At 40.5% G+C, this 18,639-nt stretch overlaps 1 protein-coding gene across 4 annotated transcripts in view; it reads left to right on the top strand.

Annotated features, from left to right (window-relative positions):
• chd9 (chromodomain helicase DNA binding protein 9) overlaps positions 1 to 18,639 on the top strand; it is a 98,104-nt gene that overhangs the window by 28,146 nt on the left and 51,319 nt on the right. For all 4 annotated transcript variants that reach the window (XM_060911410.1, XM_060911411.1, XM_060911413.1 and 1 more), the window contains exons 3-4: positions 5,944 to 6,052; positions 14,500 to 14,646. In XM_060911410.1, coding sequence (XP_060767393.1) covers positions 5,944 to 6,052; positions 14,500 to 14,646 — 256 coding nt within the window. The remainder of the gene's footprint in view (positions 1 to 5,943; positions 6,053 to 14,499; positions 14,647 to 18,639) is intronic.

The raw sequence follows: 18,639 nt of genomic DNA on the forward strand, positions 1-18,639 counted from the left end.
TACAAGTGTGTCTGTGTATGCGCGCGAGTTCACAGCAGATGACCTGCTGTGTGAGTCACGACCCGAACACACAGTATTCCGCAGATGTTTCAGGTGGAGAGACTCTCAAAGAGCGGATGGGAAAGAAGAGTCGCAGCTAAGTGAAGAAAGAGAACCGTGTGGCGAGACGCATGATTTGACTAACAAAAGACAAGGGGTTTGACTTCAAAGTGCTGCATCGTCCACGGTGTCGAATACACCGTCAGTCCGACTTGGGTACGTGTTTATCCACCGTCCTGTGTCTTTACCGTCAGCAGTGCTGCTAAATTCTTGAATCTGGTTCATCAGATGGTGTTGGTTAGTTTTCTGTAATGGCAGCTCTGGGATGACAACTTTGTATGTTTTTATTTAAAATTGATGGAAGAACTGTTCAGTGTTAGAGCTTTGTAAAGGTGAGTTTTCCACCATGAGAGAGTTTTCAGGACCGAGGACTTGTTTCTCCCCCTCCTCTATTATTTCCGAGAGAAAAATGAGACACTGGTGAAGGACTGAGATTCCTTCAGGATTTTGAAAGATGCTCGACAACATTCAACATTAAAAATGATGCCATGTTGTTTATAATAAACCTTATAATTGTTGGCAAATTGCTGTGGTATAAGAGGAATAAAACACATTAGGGTGATGTTTTACATTATTATGTAAGGAATAACAGTCCCTGCAGTGGGGTGGAACGCTGAAGCACTCTGACAGGCGGGTTAATTGCAAGGCGCTTATTTTATTTATGCTTTTCAGCTTAACGGTCGGAGGTGAAACGTAGAATATCAACTTTATTGTCTAGAAGAACGGCCCAAAAAGCGCATTCAATCTTCCTAGTGTCTAATTTGCACCTTAAAATTGAATAAAATCGTTAAAATATACTGTTTTGCCCAATTTCCGAAGGTTTGTTTACATCTCACTTATGCGCACTTTCACCGCCAGGGGACTGTCGCCGTGACGTCATTTAAGGCAAACAGACTGGGAGCAGTTCTGTGTTTACTTGTGAACCGAGCACACATGTACAGACTTTGGTCATGAGAGTTTGTGTAAAATGTCTGAAAGCGAGAGCGATTTTGAAGTAGGAACTCTCCAAATTGAATATCGAGAGGTGAAACCGTACATGTATGAACCTATGGCCGTTGCGAAGCAGTCGGTGAATGTGGCTCACTGGTTTGACCGCACAGCCTCGGAATCGGACAGCGACTCGGCTGACTCTGATCGCGGTGACCCCGGACCTCAACAAGACTCGCGCCCAAACGATTTATCCTGGTAATTATGATAAATTCCTACTTTCGTCGTAATACTAAATAAGAGCCCTTTTAAAGAATGATTAAACCGCCCTCCCTAGTGGATATAGGTAACGATTACTTGACAGCGCGCCAGTAGGCCACATTAGCCTGCCATCCGCGGCATTATACTATTTATAGCCGACTCTAAGTGAGGAAATATGCCTTTGTCTCGTTTCCACATTGATTGTACAGGATCCCTCAGGATTCTTGACTTGTCAATTGCAAGCAAAAGTAAAAATGTTTACCTCCAATCTTCTCCTTTTTGCTTGAGCGTTGCTGCTTTTCCGTTTCTTCTTTAACTGCTTGATTTTGTTTCACGCGCACAATCCAGTCTCTCCTCCTCTTCTGGAAAAAAGCAACCCTTTGGCTTCACGCACACAACCCACTCGCTCTGCCTCGTCTCCTCTTCCAGAAAAAAACAACCCTCTGGCTTCACGCGCACAATCCGCGCTCTCTGCCTCGTCTCCTCTTCCGGAAAAAAACAACCCTCTGGCTTCACGCGCACAATCCGCGCTCTCCGCTTCGTTTCATCTTCCGGAAAAAACAACCCTCTGGCTTCACGCGCACAATCCGCGCTCTCCGCTTCGTCTCCTCTTCCGGAAAAAACAACCCTCTGGCTTCATGCACACAACCCGCTCTTGCCGCCTCTTCTCCTTTTTCAGAAAAGGCCAACCCTCTCGCTCCGCCTTTTCTCCTCTCTTGGAAAAGACCAACCCTCTCGCTCTGCCTCTTCTCCTCTCTCGGAAAAGGCCAACCCTCTCGCTCCGCCTCTTCTCTTGGTAAAAGGTAAAAACTTCTTCCTGAACCGGTCCCGTTGTTACAGTTCACTGCACAGCAATAAGGCATGGGGGGGGGGTTCTTTGGAAATTCCTCAACGCATGTCTGCACTCAAGCCGAACGGCAATGTAAGTAAACGGAAGTGGACTCAACTCAAGCGGTTTGTTTGGCTTAAATGACGTCCCACGCCGAATGGTCACGGAAATAGCTGAACAGAAATTCGCCGCGAGCCGCACTAACTTATTTTAATTATTACTTAACAATACTTCTTGGGACCAGAAGAAAATTAGAGGTTTTTTTTAAACATATAAAGTTTCAAATGTGCATAAAATTAAAGCCGTTGCCTATGAGCTTTAAAGCTCTGCTGACACATGCGCATGCTCTTCCTCCCACCATATAAACCCTCAGATTTCGCTGCAAGACGCACGCACGCGCGCACCATTAATAAGACACAGGTGTGAACGCTTTGACACTCACCTTCCCTGGCCTCGCCTTCCGTTCACAAACTGGTGCCCAGCCACGCCCCCGCTTCGCAAATGTATAGCCAGCCAATTAGCTAGACAACACAAACTGAAAGAAACGAACAACTAGATGAATTCTCAACAAGAGGATGATGGTCTAGCTGTAGTCTTTATCCTCTCTGGATAATTTTTTTTTTTAAGTCACCTGACAAACCACTTAAGAGCAGATTTGACCAGTTCATGGTTTTCGACTGATTTGTGTTCTTGGTTCCTGACCTTGCGTGCTAGCGTGATGATGTATTTTCACAGAGAACGTGAAGCACCTGTGAGTCTCGCCCTGGACGCGGGCGTCTGTAAAATGCTGCAAACATAAATGTTTGTCAGTTCTGTGAGCTGCAGCATCCTCTGCTTACATCGCGTGTAAATAATTTCTGTCTTAAATTCTCTCAGCTGCAATTTAGTGATAAACATTGTGAACCGCACCACCGTGAAATGCATACATTTAAACTCGGCTAATTTATTACAAAATAAATAACTGTATTAGTTTCATTCAGGAGGAGTTTTGTCGTCATCGGGTTGTTGAACCTGCTTGTCCGCCAGATCATTGCGAATTAAAAAAAGAAATAAAAATAATGCTTGGACGTGAAATCCGCTCCATGCTACCGTTTCATCTCCTTGCATTAAATGCTCATGTTGCTCAGCCAGTGGCTATAAGTACACGAGTACTTCTCTATAACCGTACTAGTTTCTAAGCTCTCCAGAAAGAACATATTGTTCTCCCTCTGGCATGGAGCGAGAGCAGGATAAATCGCCATGTGGAAGTTGGAGTGGATGAAGAAAGAAACAAACGCACACATGTCAGGATTAAACCTCGGGCAGTGCTTGAGCTCTGATCTGCTTTTGTTCAGCTTGTGCTGTAGTGGTACCAGACCAGGCCTCTCGCTATCGCGTTCCTCCTCACAGACGCCACAAGGTGTTCATTATTAATGCATTATTATAGTTCAGGTCAAGATTTTTTTTTTTTTTCTCCAGTCTCATTTTGTGTTCTATATCGGTGCTGGGATTTCCATTTGTGAAGCATGGCAGTAGGAATAATTTACAGTGCGACTTCGCAAATGGCTACATTTATCAGCCGTGCGTTTGTGCTGTAAGAGCATAAAGTGGGGGTGTGAAGGCAGCCAGGTGCTTCACTCTCATGGGGAATTAACACACGTGACAAATGGACAGGAAGTTTATGTTGCTGCGATGCAACAAATGCTATGATGAAAGGGGAAAAAAGAATGTTTGTTCAACAAGGTTTTTCTCTCTCGTTCTCTTGTATATGTAAATCAGGTTGGGTCGAGCTTCTGTTGGTCTGACTGATAAAATCATCGTACGATGATTAATTGATTTTATAAAATGCTGAAAATTAAGTACAGACATAATCCTTCTGAGAAATTTTCTTACGCTCGCTTTATGCTAGTTCTGCTTACAACTGCTTCCTTCCTCCCTCAAGTAGTACAGTGATGTGGTTGAGAAGATAAGTCTCTTATCTGGCATTTTCTTAACCATTTGTGCTGTTAAACCTTTACAAGTGCAGCACAAATGAGGGACGGACTGGTGTTGCTCGTTAAAAGCAGAATGAAGTGGAAATAAAGGTGCTAATGGAATTAATACAATAAAGTCAGGATGATTTGCGTTGAAGTGGTTAGAGGTTTGAAAATAATTTGTAACAGACTACAGATTTTTTTTTTTTTTTTTGGCTTCCTGTTTTGCGATTTTGGGAATCTTGGCATTTAAAATATATTTTTAGTTCATTTGTTTTTGGTAATATTTATCCATCATATTTAATATATTTATTTGTGCATTTACTTCATTTTTCCAGGTTCTATTTTAGTGTCTTGGGTTGTAGTAGTAATAATCAGAAAAGTAGAAATATGTTTGTTTTTTTTTTTTTTTAATCTGAAAATTAAGCCAAGTCAGGAGAGAAAAAAAGTGCAAAAGGTAACAGAGAATTTATTTATTATTATTATTTTATTTTTTTAATTATTAAAAGCTAAGCAGAAGTCGTTGGTCTCTTTTTTTTTTTTTTTTTTTTTCTTCCCCCTCCCAAGTGGGAGCAGTTTTCTGATTTCCCACCAATTCTTCTAACAAACTTCTCAAGAGTTCGAGTCTGTTTAAAGTGCCATTCCACCATTGGATGTATTCTTTGGCATAAAATACAATATATTTTATGACATGACTAGACAGAGAAATCTTTTAGCTTCAAAATGATATATCAAACATTAATTTTTTGACAACGACAAGTATATTAATTTTGCGACCAAAGTCACCTACCCTTTTAATTTCCGCGCGGTAGTGGAACGTGATGTCATGGGCAGGTTCCCCTTCTTGCGTACCACGTGTCGGTCTATTTTTAGACCAGGAAACCCCCAAAGTGAGAGAGTCATTTCTCCTCGTATATGGGGGCCAAAAAAATTGCGAAAAATTGAGTTAATCTTTCAGTTAGCTAGATTTATTGGTATTAGCTAGATTTATTGGTATTTTTATCGCGTTCTATCCGCCATTGCTGATATGTGCCATGTCACACATCACAGGAAGGGGAACCTGCCGATGACATCACGCGCGGAAATTAAAAGGGTAGGTGACTTTGGTCGCAAAATTAATATACTTGTCGTTGTCAAAATATTATGTTTGATATATCATTTTGAAGCTAAAAGATTTATCTATCTAGTCATACCATTTATATATGTTGTCAAAATATATTGTATTTTATGCCAAAGAATACATCCAATGGTGGAATGGCACTTTAAACTAAAAGACGACGTGACAAACATACTGTTTTTTTTTTCTTAACTCTTTACCCCTTAAAGCAGTTGCTACAGCCACCCTTGTATATGTATATACTGTTCACCCTGAGAACATATTTACAAGAAAAAAAGTCTAAAGACAAGGTTTTAGACAAGGCATCATATGTCGTTATTATGGGATATACACAGGGTCATCGTATGTCGTCATTAAGGGGTAAAGAGTTAAGTTGTTAAACACCTTCACGTTTACATTAGCTAAAGCATGTCAGCGGTGACACGCACCTTTAAGGTTTCAAATAAAGACGATCGCTTTATGAATGCCGACTCAGAAGCCATAATATTTAGGCGAAGTCGGGAAGCTGTGATAAAAATAAACATGGAATTCTGTTTTGTAGATAAACTATAAATCAGCAGGTCGTGCTGTTAGTTTCTGCTTGGGGGGGGATTTAAAGCGCAAATGTTTGCTCTTGGATGTTTTGTTCGGAGAATCCAAGTTAGAGTTTCTGATATAGAAGTGTCTTCCATTGTGGTACTCAGGTGCACAGCATTTCAGTCAAAGTAAAATGATTCTCATGATGAAAGTGTTGAAATTTTTCGTTTTTACCTCTTTAGGAAAATAGTGATAAAGATCGGGAAGAAGAAGAAACGCAAGACGGAATCTTCAGACGAACTCTCTGATGACGAACCACCGCCTCGACGACCCTCTAAAGATGACGACTCGGTGAGCAGCTTCGTGTGTGTGTATACGTGTGTGTGTGAGAGAGAGGGAGGGAGGGTTGAGGAATTGGTGCAAGGCAAGCTTCAGGCTGCATAGGGTTACAGCTAATACATCTCCCTCCCGTCCTCTCTCTCTCGCGCACATGCTCTCACTCACTCCAGATCTAATTATCCATGTTAAAGCCCTGAGTGTTAATTAAGGCAGTGTGCTGCTGATGACTCAGTTAGCCTGCTGTAGATAAAGCGGTGGCCGTGCTCTGGAAAACACTGAGGCCTGCTAGCGACAGCGTGGAGGTGCTTTAGTTGGTCATATTAAGAGATTCTCTCTCTCTCTATTAGCGCTCGCTCTAACATTTAGGCCACAGATATATTTAGGGCACTAAGGCACACTGTACTAGTTTATTAGAGAGGCCTCTTCTGCTGCACGCACTGATTGGCCACGTACACACTGTTCTCAAGTGCTTCCACAATTTAAAATCTAATTTAAATGATTAAATCTAAATCAGATCATCCTAGTGAATATACAGTGTTCCACGATGATTAAAAATCATTTTCTTACACATCCTGAGTTTTACATTCCTCCATCATAAAAAAATAATGGATTACCAATATAACACTTCTTCAAGAAATTAAAATTTGAACACTTTCTATATAAATTGGAACATTTTCGTGTTTTCCGGCTTTTCGTCAAATATTTGAACCAGTGATGGACACGGCGACTCGAATGTTGAGGCCAATGGTGGCACTCATTTTCACGAGCGAGTCGGGGGACTGTGAGGCGAAACGCAAGACAAATTTATAGAAATGCACACAGTACTAGTCAAAAGTTTGTACACCCCTACTCATTCATTGTTTTTTCTGTATCTTGTAATTTCTACATTGTAGAACAGTACTGAAGACATAAATTATGAAATGACGCATATGGAATTATGTAGTAAACAAAAAAGGGTTCAGGGGAAAAAAAAAAACTGTGATTCTTCATAGTGTCCAGCATTTACCTTGATGACGCTTGACACTGTGGGCATTGTCTTAACCAGCTTCATGAGGGAGTCACCTGGAATGCTTTTCAATTAACAGCTGTGCCTCGTCAAAAGTTAATTAGTGGGCGAGTTTCTTGCTGCCTTAATGCGTTTGAGATCAAACAGTAAATAATAAAAAATACAGTAAATAGGCCCTATTCAACACCACAACTGTCGTAAATCTATATGATGTCAACCGCTCAACTAAGTAAAGAGTAACAACATCCATCAGGCCATTATTAAAAAATGTTCTGTTTCCGGTCCAACGGCCGGGTGAGTGCCGTTTGTGCGGTTGAATTTTTTTTTTAACGCCGGTTTTTCGACATTTTTTTCGGGTTCGTAAATCTAAAATCAAACTTGACATTTCCGCATTCCCAGGGCTTTCCACTAAGGCTCATACTAGCCAGCCATGACAAATAAGTAGCCAGCTGGGGAGGGAGTAAACACAAAATAAACTCCTGTGCACGCAGTTCCCAGGATTAAATGTATTTTCCACAGACTATTTATTTATTCACTTTACTCAAATACAAAGTAAAATGGCAGTAAATCATCTTTCTTTTCTTGCGTATTGCATGATGAGGCGTTCCTGGCTTGTAAATCTCTTATTTTCGGTGCATGACACATTCACGCAGCTGAGCATGCTATGAATTAACAACGACAACGGTCTGCAGTGGGGCTACACAATTACACACTCAGCGAACATTTCTCCATTTGTGTATGAAAATACACTCCAACCACTCAGTTTGGTTTCATTTACAACCAACGGTGTCTTTTGATGCCAGCACGTAATTGAACAAGAGAAGACTGGTTTACCAGAGACAAAATAAGCGTCATCTCTGCTTCTGTTCCCTCCGATGTCGCCTCCGACGGCCCCGACACACTACTGCCTCCGCTGAGTGCACGCGCGCACCGCATGTCGGGGCCGCGGATGAGTGACTCTCCCTTGACCAACGAAGTCTGCGGGGAATTTGTGGTTATTATCGGTACAAACAGCGCGAATCACAACTTAAATGAGTGCGGTTCAGTTTGACATTATTGTCAGTCCATTAGATAAACATTTAATTTTATTAAAATCGAAAATTAATATTTAGAGCCTGTGGACTACAAAAATAATAGTCATTAAAGTAGCCTGCTGGACTTAATTATGTAGTCGGCTGTATGGCCGGCGCTTGTGGAAAGCCCTGCATTCCACGCAGAATATAGAATCGAATCAGCTCTGCGCATGCGCCGTGCGGCACAAAAAAATGACCGCCACCATGAAGGAAGGAGATCCGGAGTTTTCAAACATTTGCTTAAGTGTGAAATCGCAAAATGGTATTCTAGCGAACAACAAAATAGTAAAGATTCAGAAAAACAAATCATTCAGTGATCATTTTAATAGTGTAATTTCATCCGAACTAGGCCTAACGGTCGATTTAGAACTACAAAAAGTCTGTGTGTCAGACATTAAGTACCTTTGTAAAAGTTTTGCAAATGTTGCAGTCAGCATTTAAAATGCTAACTTAGTTTTTGTACAAGTTTCAGTTGATTAAACTGTCATATTTTATTAAATGTGTCTGCTTTTGTAATAAAAAAGGACTGAAAGAAAAAGCAAACACAGCATTGTGATTTATCCATCCATATAATAAAAAAAAAAAATCCCTCCCTCCCTACTGAATTTTTTTGCTCACCCGGTGGACAGGAAACGGATTTTTTTTTTTAAGGATGGCCTCATTTACTTTAAGACATGAAGTGGCTTTTGATTTTTAAAAAAATAATAATAAAATCCCTGAATTGGGTGTGTCCAAACTATTGACAGATCTTTGAAAAGAAATTACTAAAAAAAAAAAGCATCTACATATTGTGCAACTGATTGCAGATGAATCAGGCATCTGTGCAAGGACATGAGCTGGCAGGGTTGTAGGTTGTCTTCAATTTTTCCATCATAATTTTACCCCAGTTGAAGACGCACAAATCCGCATCCAAATGTTTAAAATCCCATTTTCAGCTTTTACTTCGTTAAAGTAAGGATCAGGACACAAGTTTCCAACCCAGATTTGCCTCATGAAGGACGGGGCTGTGAACACATACTGTGATTTATGCAATTACAAACTACTAATTTAAAAATGGATGAAGTGTGGCGTGTCACGTGGAGTTTTAAATGGCGTGCTGCGTAATAAAAGTGGACTGCCTTTCAGATTTTTCAAGCGTAGGTCATAAAAAGACTTTTCCCTGACACCTAAATTATTTTTGTTGAGTGGACTGAAAGCTACTGAATTCGAATCACAGACTTCCAATTTTTTTTTTTTTTTTAATGGAACAATTAATTAATTTATCTCCACGTGGCCCTAAATTCCTGCTTCACCATGACCCAATTCAAGATACTACATCATGCATCACGTGGTGGGCTTTCCCTGTTCGTGCAGGGTGTTGTGGGATACAAATTTGAAACAGGAGAGAAAAATGGAGGATGTGAGTGTGCGAATGAAACGTGAAAGACCGACTACAGTAACAGAAAGCGAGAAGAAAAGACTTTATATACGAAGGAAAGGAAACGCAGGACCAGACTAATAAATATTAGTGACAGAATGATGGAACTGTCAGTGCACGGTCAAAGGTAAACCTGTAGATGGCAGGAATGCAACACTGTGATTGCCAGCTGCTGTAAAAACCCAAAAGATGAAGAAGGAGGAAAACTTGCACATGTGCACACGGACTTCCTCTGTCTGCTTGACTGCACGAAGCGAGTGATTTCATGCACGTTATTTGCTCAGGAATCGTCTCAAATTAAATAACTTCCCAGCCGCAGGATGGCCTGATATTTTGTGAGATATTGCACGACACACACTCTGGTGTGTCCAGAGTGTGGTGTCATGTACATGCGTCTTCGTTGCTGAGGTAAAAGTCTCAGACGCTGGTTATGATTTCGGCTGCAAGTGCTATTTGTAAGCATTAGTATTTGTTTTTTTTTTTTAATTATTTATTTGAATTAAATACTTGTTAACAAGGTCCAGAATTCTGCCAAACTGAAGTCGGGACTGTAATTAAACCTAACGAGATAATCGTGTAACTAAGCTCATTATAAAATGATCAACTACTCGTATATAAACTCCAACAGCAGCGGAGATGTTTATTGAAGTCTTGTATAGTAATTTAAACCTCTGTTCATGCTCTGCGAGCGAAGACGTTACCGGCTTTATCTGTTCCACAGCACAAGCAAGTGAAGATAAGATGCATCAGCATTTTCTTTGACAGCAGGTTATTACGGTTTGTATAAGATACAAAGAAAGGTGAAAAGGAAACGTGTACTACGAATCCGAACACTTTATTAAAGCTGAAAGCTTAAAGAAAACCACCTTTCCAGTCAACATTTAAATCACCCAACTTGATGGACATCGCGATAGCTGGAATCTAATCTCCGATTCCTGATACTATCATCACCCATCCCAAACTTCGTGGAGATGGATTGAAGATTTAATTGAATACAGTGATCAAGATGTATACGCTGTTATTCTTCGTTAATGGAATACTCACGGTGTCACATGATAAATATTGTGCTGATGATTGTGTATGGCTACATATATACATGTTATTTACCAGCTGGGAGGTCCGTATGGTGAAATACTGTGACCGAGGTCTTGAAAGTACTGAGCGAGGCCCTCTGGGCCGAGGTCAGTATTCAAGGCCGAGGTCACGGTATTTCACCATACGGACTGACCTTAAGCTGGTAAATAATATATTTTTTTCTTTACCAAATTCTAACAGAAAACAAGAGCACCTGAAAGGGAAAACCGAGCTGAGGCGAGCCGCCATTTTGAATCCTCATTCACGGCTGTAATGCAAATGGCTTCCTCCTCGGTATACAAGTGCACTTCCATGGCAGGAAAAAAAAAAACTACATTTTGCCGCCTATGTAGTCCCCTATTTATACAAATAGGAGTCATTCAGGATTCAGCCATGTTTTTGCTCGGCGTTAGCAATAGTTACAGGTAGGGATCGACCGATATATGTTTTTTTTTTTTTTTTCAGGGCCGATTATTATGGAATTGGGATGCCGATAACCGATATGTGCAACCGATAAATGTAAACATTATAATTCACATGAAATTAAACATGGCACACACTGACACAGACCTTCATATCCATGAAATGTATGTTTAATTGTAAAATTGAACATGAAATTTTGTGCAGGGAGATGCCAGCAGCATTTGTACAATAAAGTCAAACATTAGTTAGAATAAAATGAGAAATAAAATAATAAAATATTCACCCATAAAAAAATAAATCACTCCCTACTATATTACAGCTCACCATTTTCAATGGAAAATAAATGAAAATACACTCTGGATTCTTTTACACTAAGAACTAAGTAAGACTTACCAACTTGAAGTAGTTTTTAAATAACAAATCAAGTGTAGGGAGCTGCCTGCAGCATTTTTTGAAAAGTAAAATCAAACATAAAGTAGGCTATCACTCCCTATTATGTAACAACTTAACAAGTAACCATCTGCATTCTCATGCTTTTAATGCCCAAGCCTGATATTCCCAATTTAGGAGGATTATATTGTAGTGAAGGAAGCATTACATGTAGTTTCAGCGAGACTAGTTGGTTGTAGTAGGCTAATTCAAGTGCTTTCTTCCGTAAGCCAAGTTTGCCTGGCTACACAGATGCAAATGGACAATTTTAACGAGTAGTAGATGAAGAATGTAAACATATAATGTTGTGCTTTTGCAACTTGTGTGTTTGTGACTTATTGCAGCAAAAGCAGCGTGTCCTTACCTTTAGGGTATTAGGCAGAAAAAGAAATTTACCAGTCAAAAATAATATTTTATATAATCCTGATAAGCGCCGCAGGTGCGAAGACGAGCGCTGCAGGCCCGAAGTCCCTCTAGGGGGGTCTGGGGGCATGCCCCCCCAGAAAATTTTTGAAATTTAGACTTCATTTCCTGCATTCTAGGACATTTTCAGGGTGAAATGGCGTGTAATTTTTGATCAGAAATATTGCATATTTTTACTTTGTATTTTTTTCAGTTTCACTCCTGAATGTATCAGATGTATGTATGGTGTTTGATTTGGTAACAAAAGTGAAAAGAAAATAAACAACAATGAATTGTATATAATCTTTTGATCTAGTTACAGTATTTAATAAAAAAAAAACCAACAGTATTCTATTTTACCATACCCCAATGAAACCCCCTTGTTAATCAATGTATCACACATACCTTTTCTGTCTTTTTGTGGAAAAACGAATCAGTTTTTGTCACATTCAATTTGGGGCGTTTGTTGGGATTCATCTTGATCCAGAAGAGTGAGTCAGCAAAAAAAAAATGCGGTTCTCCCGCCAAGAAAGAGGAAACTACAACGCAGGGTGTTTGGCAATTTTCGACCAATCAGAATTCGCGATTTATTCAGTCCGCATGTTACAAGATTCAGTGCGGGCCAAAATGGCGGAAACGATGAAATATTCTGATTTTTCATTTCAAGTTTTCAGTATTTTTCGTATTAAACTGTGTTTCTTACGATTTGTAAATGATGGCGGAACCACACACGGACTGGCCATCGGGAGTAGCGGGAGTTTTCCCAGTGGGCCGGTGGTTCAGCGTGGGCCAGCGGAGAAAAAAAAAAAAAACAGTTGCGCGCTGGCCTTTAATATGATAAGCAATGTTAACAGTTTCTTTAACAAACTGTTAACATTGCTTATCATATTAAAGGCCAGCGCGCAACTGTAATAAGCAATGTTAACAGTTTGTTAAAGAAACTGTTAACATTGCTTATCATATTAAAGGCCAGCGCGCAACTGTTTTTTTTTTTTTTTTTCTCCGCCGGCCCACGCTGAACCACCAGCCCACCGGGAAAACTCCTGCTACTCCCGATGGCCAGTCCGTGTGTGGGCGGAACATAACTGGATTTATCGGATGACGTGGGAGTATTCATGTGCGAAAATTTTCGGCATTATCGTCCGTTTCAGTATCCGTCTGTGTGTATACTTGCCCGTTGAAATCGGCAATCGCCCGTCAAATTTACGGGTGGACGGGTCTCTGCCTAATACCTTACTTACCTTGAAGTGGGATCTGCTTCTGCCCGAGTGCCCGTACGGCCACCTTGAAGCAGTTCACAGCGTTTAGCTATGCGTGTTGATTGGCTGTATCCCTTGTGCCGCTTCTGCCCGAGTGCCCGTACGGCCGCCTTGAAACAGTTCACAGCGTTTAGCTACACGTGTCGATTGGCTATATATCTTGTGCCAAACAAATCAGATGTTGTGGTGGGCGGGACCGTGTTCTTGAACTCAGAGGCGAATGCAGGAAAGGACGTGCAGTGACAGTCGCGTTAGGAATGAAATGGCTGCAAAAAGGCATGTTATCGGCATATCTGTGGAAATTATGGCCGATGCCGATAACCCTAAAAATGCAGAATATCGGCCCGATATATCGGCCAGGCCGATTATCGGTCGACCCCTAGTTACAGGTTTTTAGCTTTCTCCTGAAATGTTTTCTTTTATTTCTTCTTCCTCAGGGAAGTAAAACTCGCTTTTGCTGTGAAGACTGCCGTTACCGCTATCCGTGCTGTAAAATTAATGCTATTCTCCTGAGAAATGCGAAAATAAATGTTGACAAAAATTGATATTATGTTTGTTGTTGTGAATGAGCGAGTTGCCAGGGGTCCGTAACCGGGGTCCGTATCATAGGATACGGACCCGCTCACCAGCCAATCAGAGCGCAGGATTTGATGGAAACCGGACCGCAAAAAAAGTCATTTACCAGCTGGGAGGTCCGTATGGTGAAATACCGTGATCGAGGTCTTGAAAGTACTGAGCGAGGCTCTCTGGGCCGAGGTCAGTATTCAAGGCTGAGGTCACGGTATTTCACCATACGGACCGACCTTAAGCTGGTAAATAATACTTATTTTTTTTCTTTATCAAATTCTAACAGAAAATGAGAGCGCCCGAAAGGGAAAATGAAGCCAAGGCCGAGGCGCCATTTTGAATCCTCATTCACGGCTGTAACGCAAATGGCTTCCTCTTTGGTATACAAGTGCACTTCCATGGCGGGGGGGGGACTACATTTTGCCGCCTATGTAGTCCCCTATTTATACAAAATTGAGTCATTCAGGATTCAACCATGTTTTTGCTCAGCGTTAGCAACAGTTACGGGTTTTCAGCTTTCTACTGAAATGTTTTCTTTTATTTTGTCTTCATCAGGGTAGTAAAACTCGCTTTCACTGTGAACACTGTAGTTATCGCTATTAATGCTGTTATACTGAGAAATGCGAAAATAAACGTTGACAATGCTACTATGTTTGTTGTTGTGAAAGAGCAAGTCGCCAGAGGTCCGTAACTGGGGTCTGTATTGTAGGATATGGACCTGCTCGCCAGCCAATCGGAGCGCAGGATTTGATGGAAACCGGACCGCGAAAAAAATAAATATTTTTTCCTTATTTTTTTTTTTTTTATAGAAGCGTCGGTCAAACAGACAGATAAAGAGGAAGAGGTATGCTGAGGAACAGGAGGCTCGGCTGTCTGACGAGGAAATGAAGGTCATCACCAAAGCTAAGAAGATCAATGCGAACGCTCCTAAAGAGCCTGCAGTACAACTGTTTGTGGTGAGAATACGCATTGTGCACACACACGACACACTTCTGATGAAGTGTGCTTCTGGTATATCTTGGTGACCATTTCATGAATAGCATCTGAGAAATCCTGCATCAGAAACCAAGGAACGTGCTATATGTCTTGTGTGGTAGGCCCCGCCCCTTTCTTCCACTGTACAGTGTTTTGAAATTATCAAATGAATACCGGCGCGTTTCTCTTTTAAACACATCTATCTATAGAGTTTAAATAGTTTTAGCTGGAGATATTTCATTAATACGAATACATCTACGAATAAGCTCTCATTGCAATGTAAACCGACTCACCTACTTATAAAATCCATCCTGGTGTTATTGGTAGTGTATACGTTCACTGATGAACAAATGGCCGGCTGGATGTCATTAATACTGAAATCATATTGTTATCAACGTGGCTATGTAGCTGGCGTGATTAAACTTGCCATTTCCTGTTAAACCTATCAAAGTTTTAAACATTTTTAATAGAAATGGATAACAGTTAGTGGGCCTGTTAAGCATAACAATTGTGCACAAAATGAAAAAAGCATGAAACTTTCAGGGTTTGTTCTTGAAGGCATAAGCTTTAATTTGAGACGTGGAGGCATTCTCAGTTTGACCTCTGGGGTCAGCTAGAGGTCATTGACCTCCATGATATCACATTTCTATGCATGAAATTAGAAAAGGCTGTATCTTAACATCTAAATGTGATGTAAATGTAAAATAAATGTGTTTTTCCATGTGCCTGGACATGAAAAAATCACATATAATACTGATATTCCTCTTAGGTGTAACTTCAGGGGTCAGGTAGAGGTCATTGACCTTTGAAATTTGAAGTTTCTATGCATGAAATTCTAGACGGGTGTATCTTAGGATCTAAATGTGATAGAAATGTGAAGTTAATGTGTATGTCCTTGTTTCTGACCATGAGAAACCCATTTTTGATACTGATATTACTCTTACAGGTCATCTCTGGGGTCAGCTAGAGGTCACTGACCTCCAGCATAATGCATTTCTATGCATAAAATTAGAAACGGGTGTACCTCAGGTTCTAAATGTGATAGAAATGTAAACTAAATTTGTATTTCTATGATTCTGTACGTGAGAAACCCATTTTTGATACTGATATCATTCTGAGAGGTCAGCATCATGGAGAACAGGCAAGGTTGGGAAACATCCCACATTTTGATAAATCTATATAAAAATCTCATGCGTTTTGGATTGTAAGAAACAATTCCATATGAATATGAACATGACAGAAATATACTTCAACTTGTCAGAAATTATAAACTTTAACTAATCAAAAACTTGAACTACAATCAAAACTCTAAATGCAGTGTAAACAGTTGAACAGGTTCCATAAAGAACATTTTAAAATCACTATAGTATCTACATTTATTCTAAGGGCCTTGACCTTTGGGGATTACAATGTTGGCCTACAAATTGTAACTACAGAACACTGGAAAACAGAAACACTGAAAACAGAACACTGGAAAACCACACCCCTTGCCCCACTCTGAACCGCGGGAAAATAATGGGCTACACACAAAACATGAACATGAAAATTCCGTTGAATCTCTACCTCTGCTAGACTGACATATAGTTATTCCTGTGAATTTAGAATTGCCCTATCAATGTCCAACATTAAAATGACTGAAAATTAAACTACAATATACTGTATTCTTCAACTCTAGTGCAAATGAGAGCAAATGCTCCAAAACATTACTCACTTTGAAATTATCAATGGAAATGGGGCAACTGTGTTCAGCTTCTGACATAGTTTGTGACCACTGGAGATGTTTTACTTATCAGAAATGAGTTGTGTCATGTCCAGAAACATGGAATCATATATTTACTTTACATTTACAGTATTTCACATTTTAATCCAAAGATAGATTGTTTCTAATTTCATGCCTAGAAATGCATTATCGTGGAGGTCGGTGACCTCTAGCTGACCTCAGAGGTGACTTATAAAAATGATATCAGTATTAGAAATTAGTTTATCATGGCCAGAAACATGGAAATACACATTTAGTTTACATTTCTATCACATTTAGAACCTAAGATACACCCGTTTCTAATTTCGTGCATAGATATGCATTATGCTGGAGGTCAGTGACCTCTAGCTGACCCCAGAGATGACCTGTAAGAGTAATACCAGTATTAAAAATGGGTTTCTCATGGTCAGAAACAAGGAAATACACATTAATTTCACATTTCTATCACATTTAGATCCCAAGATACACCCGTCTAGAATTTCATGCACAGAAACTTCAAATTTCAAAGGTCAATGACCTCTACCTGACCCCTGAGGTTACCCCTAAGAGGAATATCAGTATTATATATGATTTTTTCATGCCCAGTAACATGGAAAAACACATTTATTTTATATTTACGTCACATTTAGGTGTTAAAATACAGCCTTTTCTAATTTCATGCATAGAAATGCGCCATCATGGAGGTCAATGACCTCTAGCTGACCCCAGAGGTCAAACTGAGAATGCCTCCACGTCTCAAATTAAAGCGTAGGCCTTCAAGAACAAACTCTGAAAGTTTCATGCTTTTTTCATTTTGTGCACAATTCTTCTGATAATAAGAGCTTAACAGCCCCACTAAGTTTGTATTGTAACACGTCCTGAAAAGTTCATATAACTAGGTGTATTTAATAAACAGACAGGGCACGATGCAGCCGGTCTCGTTCAGCCATGGCTGTCAATCACGTCATTCCTAACTATAGAGGATTTCGACGTGACGCCCCAGTGTCCGCCATTTTGAAGGTCAAGCTAGCTAATGTCAACAACATAGTAGCTGGTATGTTACTGTAGCAATGTTTACGTTCAGTCATTTGGATGACTGTTAAAACCTTTCAGTCTCAAGTTTTTCCTTTACTGTATTTACTAGTTTACGGAGCGAGCGCGCTAGCTCGGGCAGGCTGGGAGCGAGCGCGCTAGCTCAGTAAACTAGTAAATACAGTAAAGGAAAATCTTGAGACTGAAAGGTTTTAACAGTCATCCAAATGACTGAACGTAAACATTGCTACAGTAACATACCAGCTACTATGTTGTTGACATTAGCTAGTGCTAACAGCTAGCTGCTAGTACACTGCTACAACACAGACACCGACCCTAATAATACAGTTCTTGGTCATTGCCTGGTAACAGCAAATTTATAGCGGGCCATGTCTCAACAGACTAAGAAGTTATTTCAATGACATTTAATAACATTTTGTTTATCCTGAGGACCGAAAGTAAATGAAAATGTGAACAAACCTTAGCTGTAATAAGATGGCGACCACCGGCTCCAGGGACGACCTGCTGATGTAGGCATGTTACCCAGCCTGGTTTTTAACGACATAGGTATACAGATCATGTGGGCCGAAGTCAGGTAAAGACGAGGGCTTGGTGTACTTCCGTACGTCAGTGAACAATCCTGGTGGAAGCAGGTAAACGTCGTTCTCTAAGCCTGCTAACCTCAATTTTTGCAAATACCTCTCCCTCTGCTCGCCCTGTAAATGCCCTACGTCGCTGGATAGTGAAGGTGTTTTCTGCATCTCGCTCCTTTTTCTTTTATGTTTTTTCCCCTGGTATTTCCCACACGCCTGACTGCAGGTCAGGAAGATCACCAGCGCTGCAAAGCCAGAAAAAGATAGCCTGGTAACGTGTACGGATCACGTACACCAGCATCATTGATTTTCTGGTGATATCGCTTCTTACTCGCGTCATCTAGGCCGGATAAAATACTCGACAATGAGACTTCGTCATGATCAACAGTGTATCGCTACCGGTAGTCGCCATATTTGTGACCGTCAAAATGGCGGCATAGATATTGTCGCTATGGAAACAATGACGTAGGCCGAAATCCTCTATAGCCACGCCTTCTTACAATATAGTAGAATAACGTGTGTAGATATCAGCTTTGGGAAAACTAACTGCTTGAATTAGGCACTGTAGATGGAAAGACAGTTTTGATGAGAAATGGAACGTGGAGGCGGGA

Source organism: Neoarius graeffei, chromosome 27 (genome assembly GCF_027579695.1).
Source record: "Neoarius graeffei isolate fNeoGra1 chromosome 27, fNeoGra1.pri, whole genome shotgun sequence".
Classification (NCBI taxonomy): domain Eukaryota; kingdom Metazoa; phylum Chordata; class Actinopteri; order Siluriformes; family Ariidae; genus Neoarius; species Neoarius graeffei.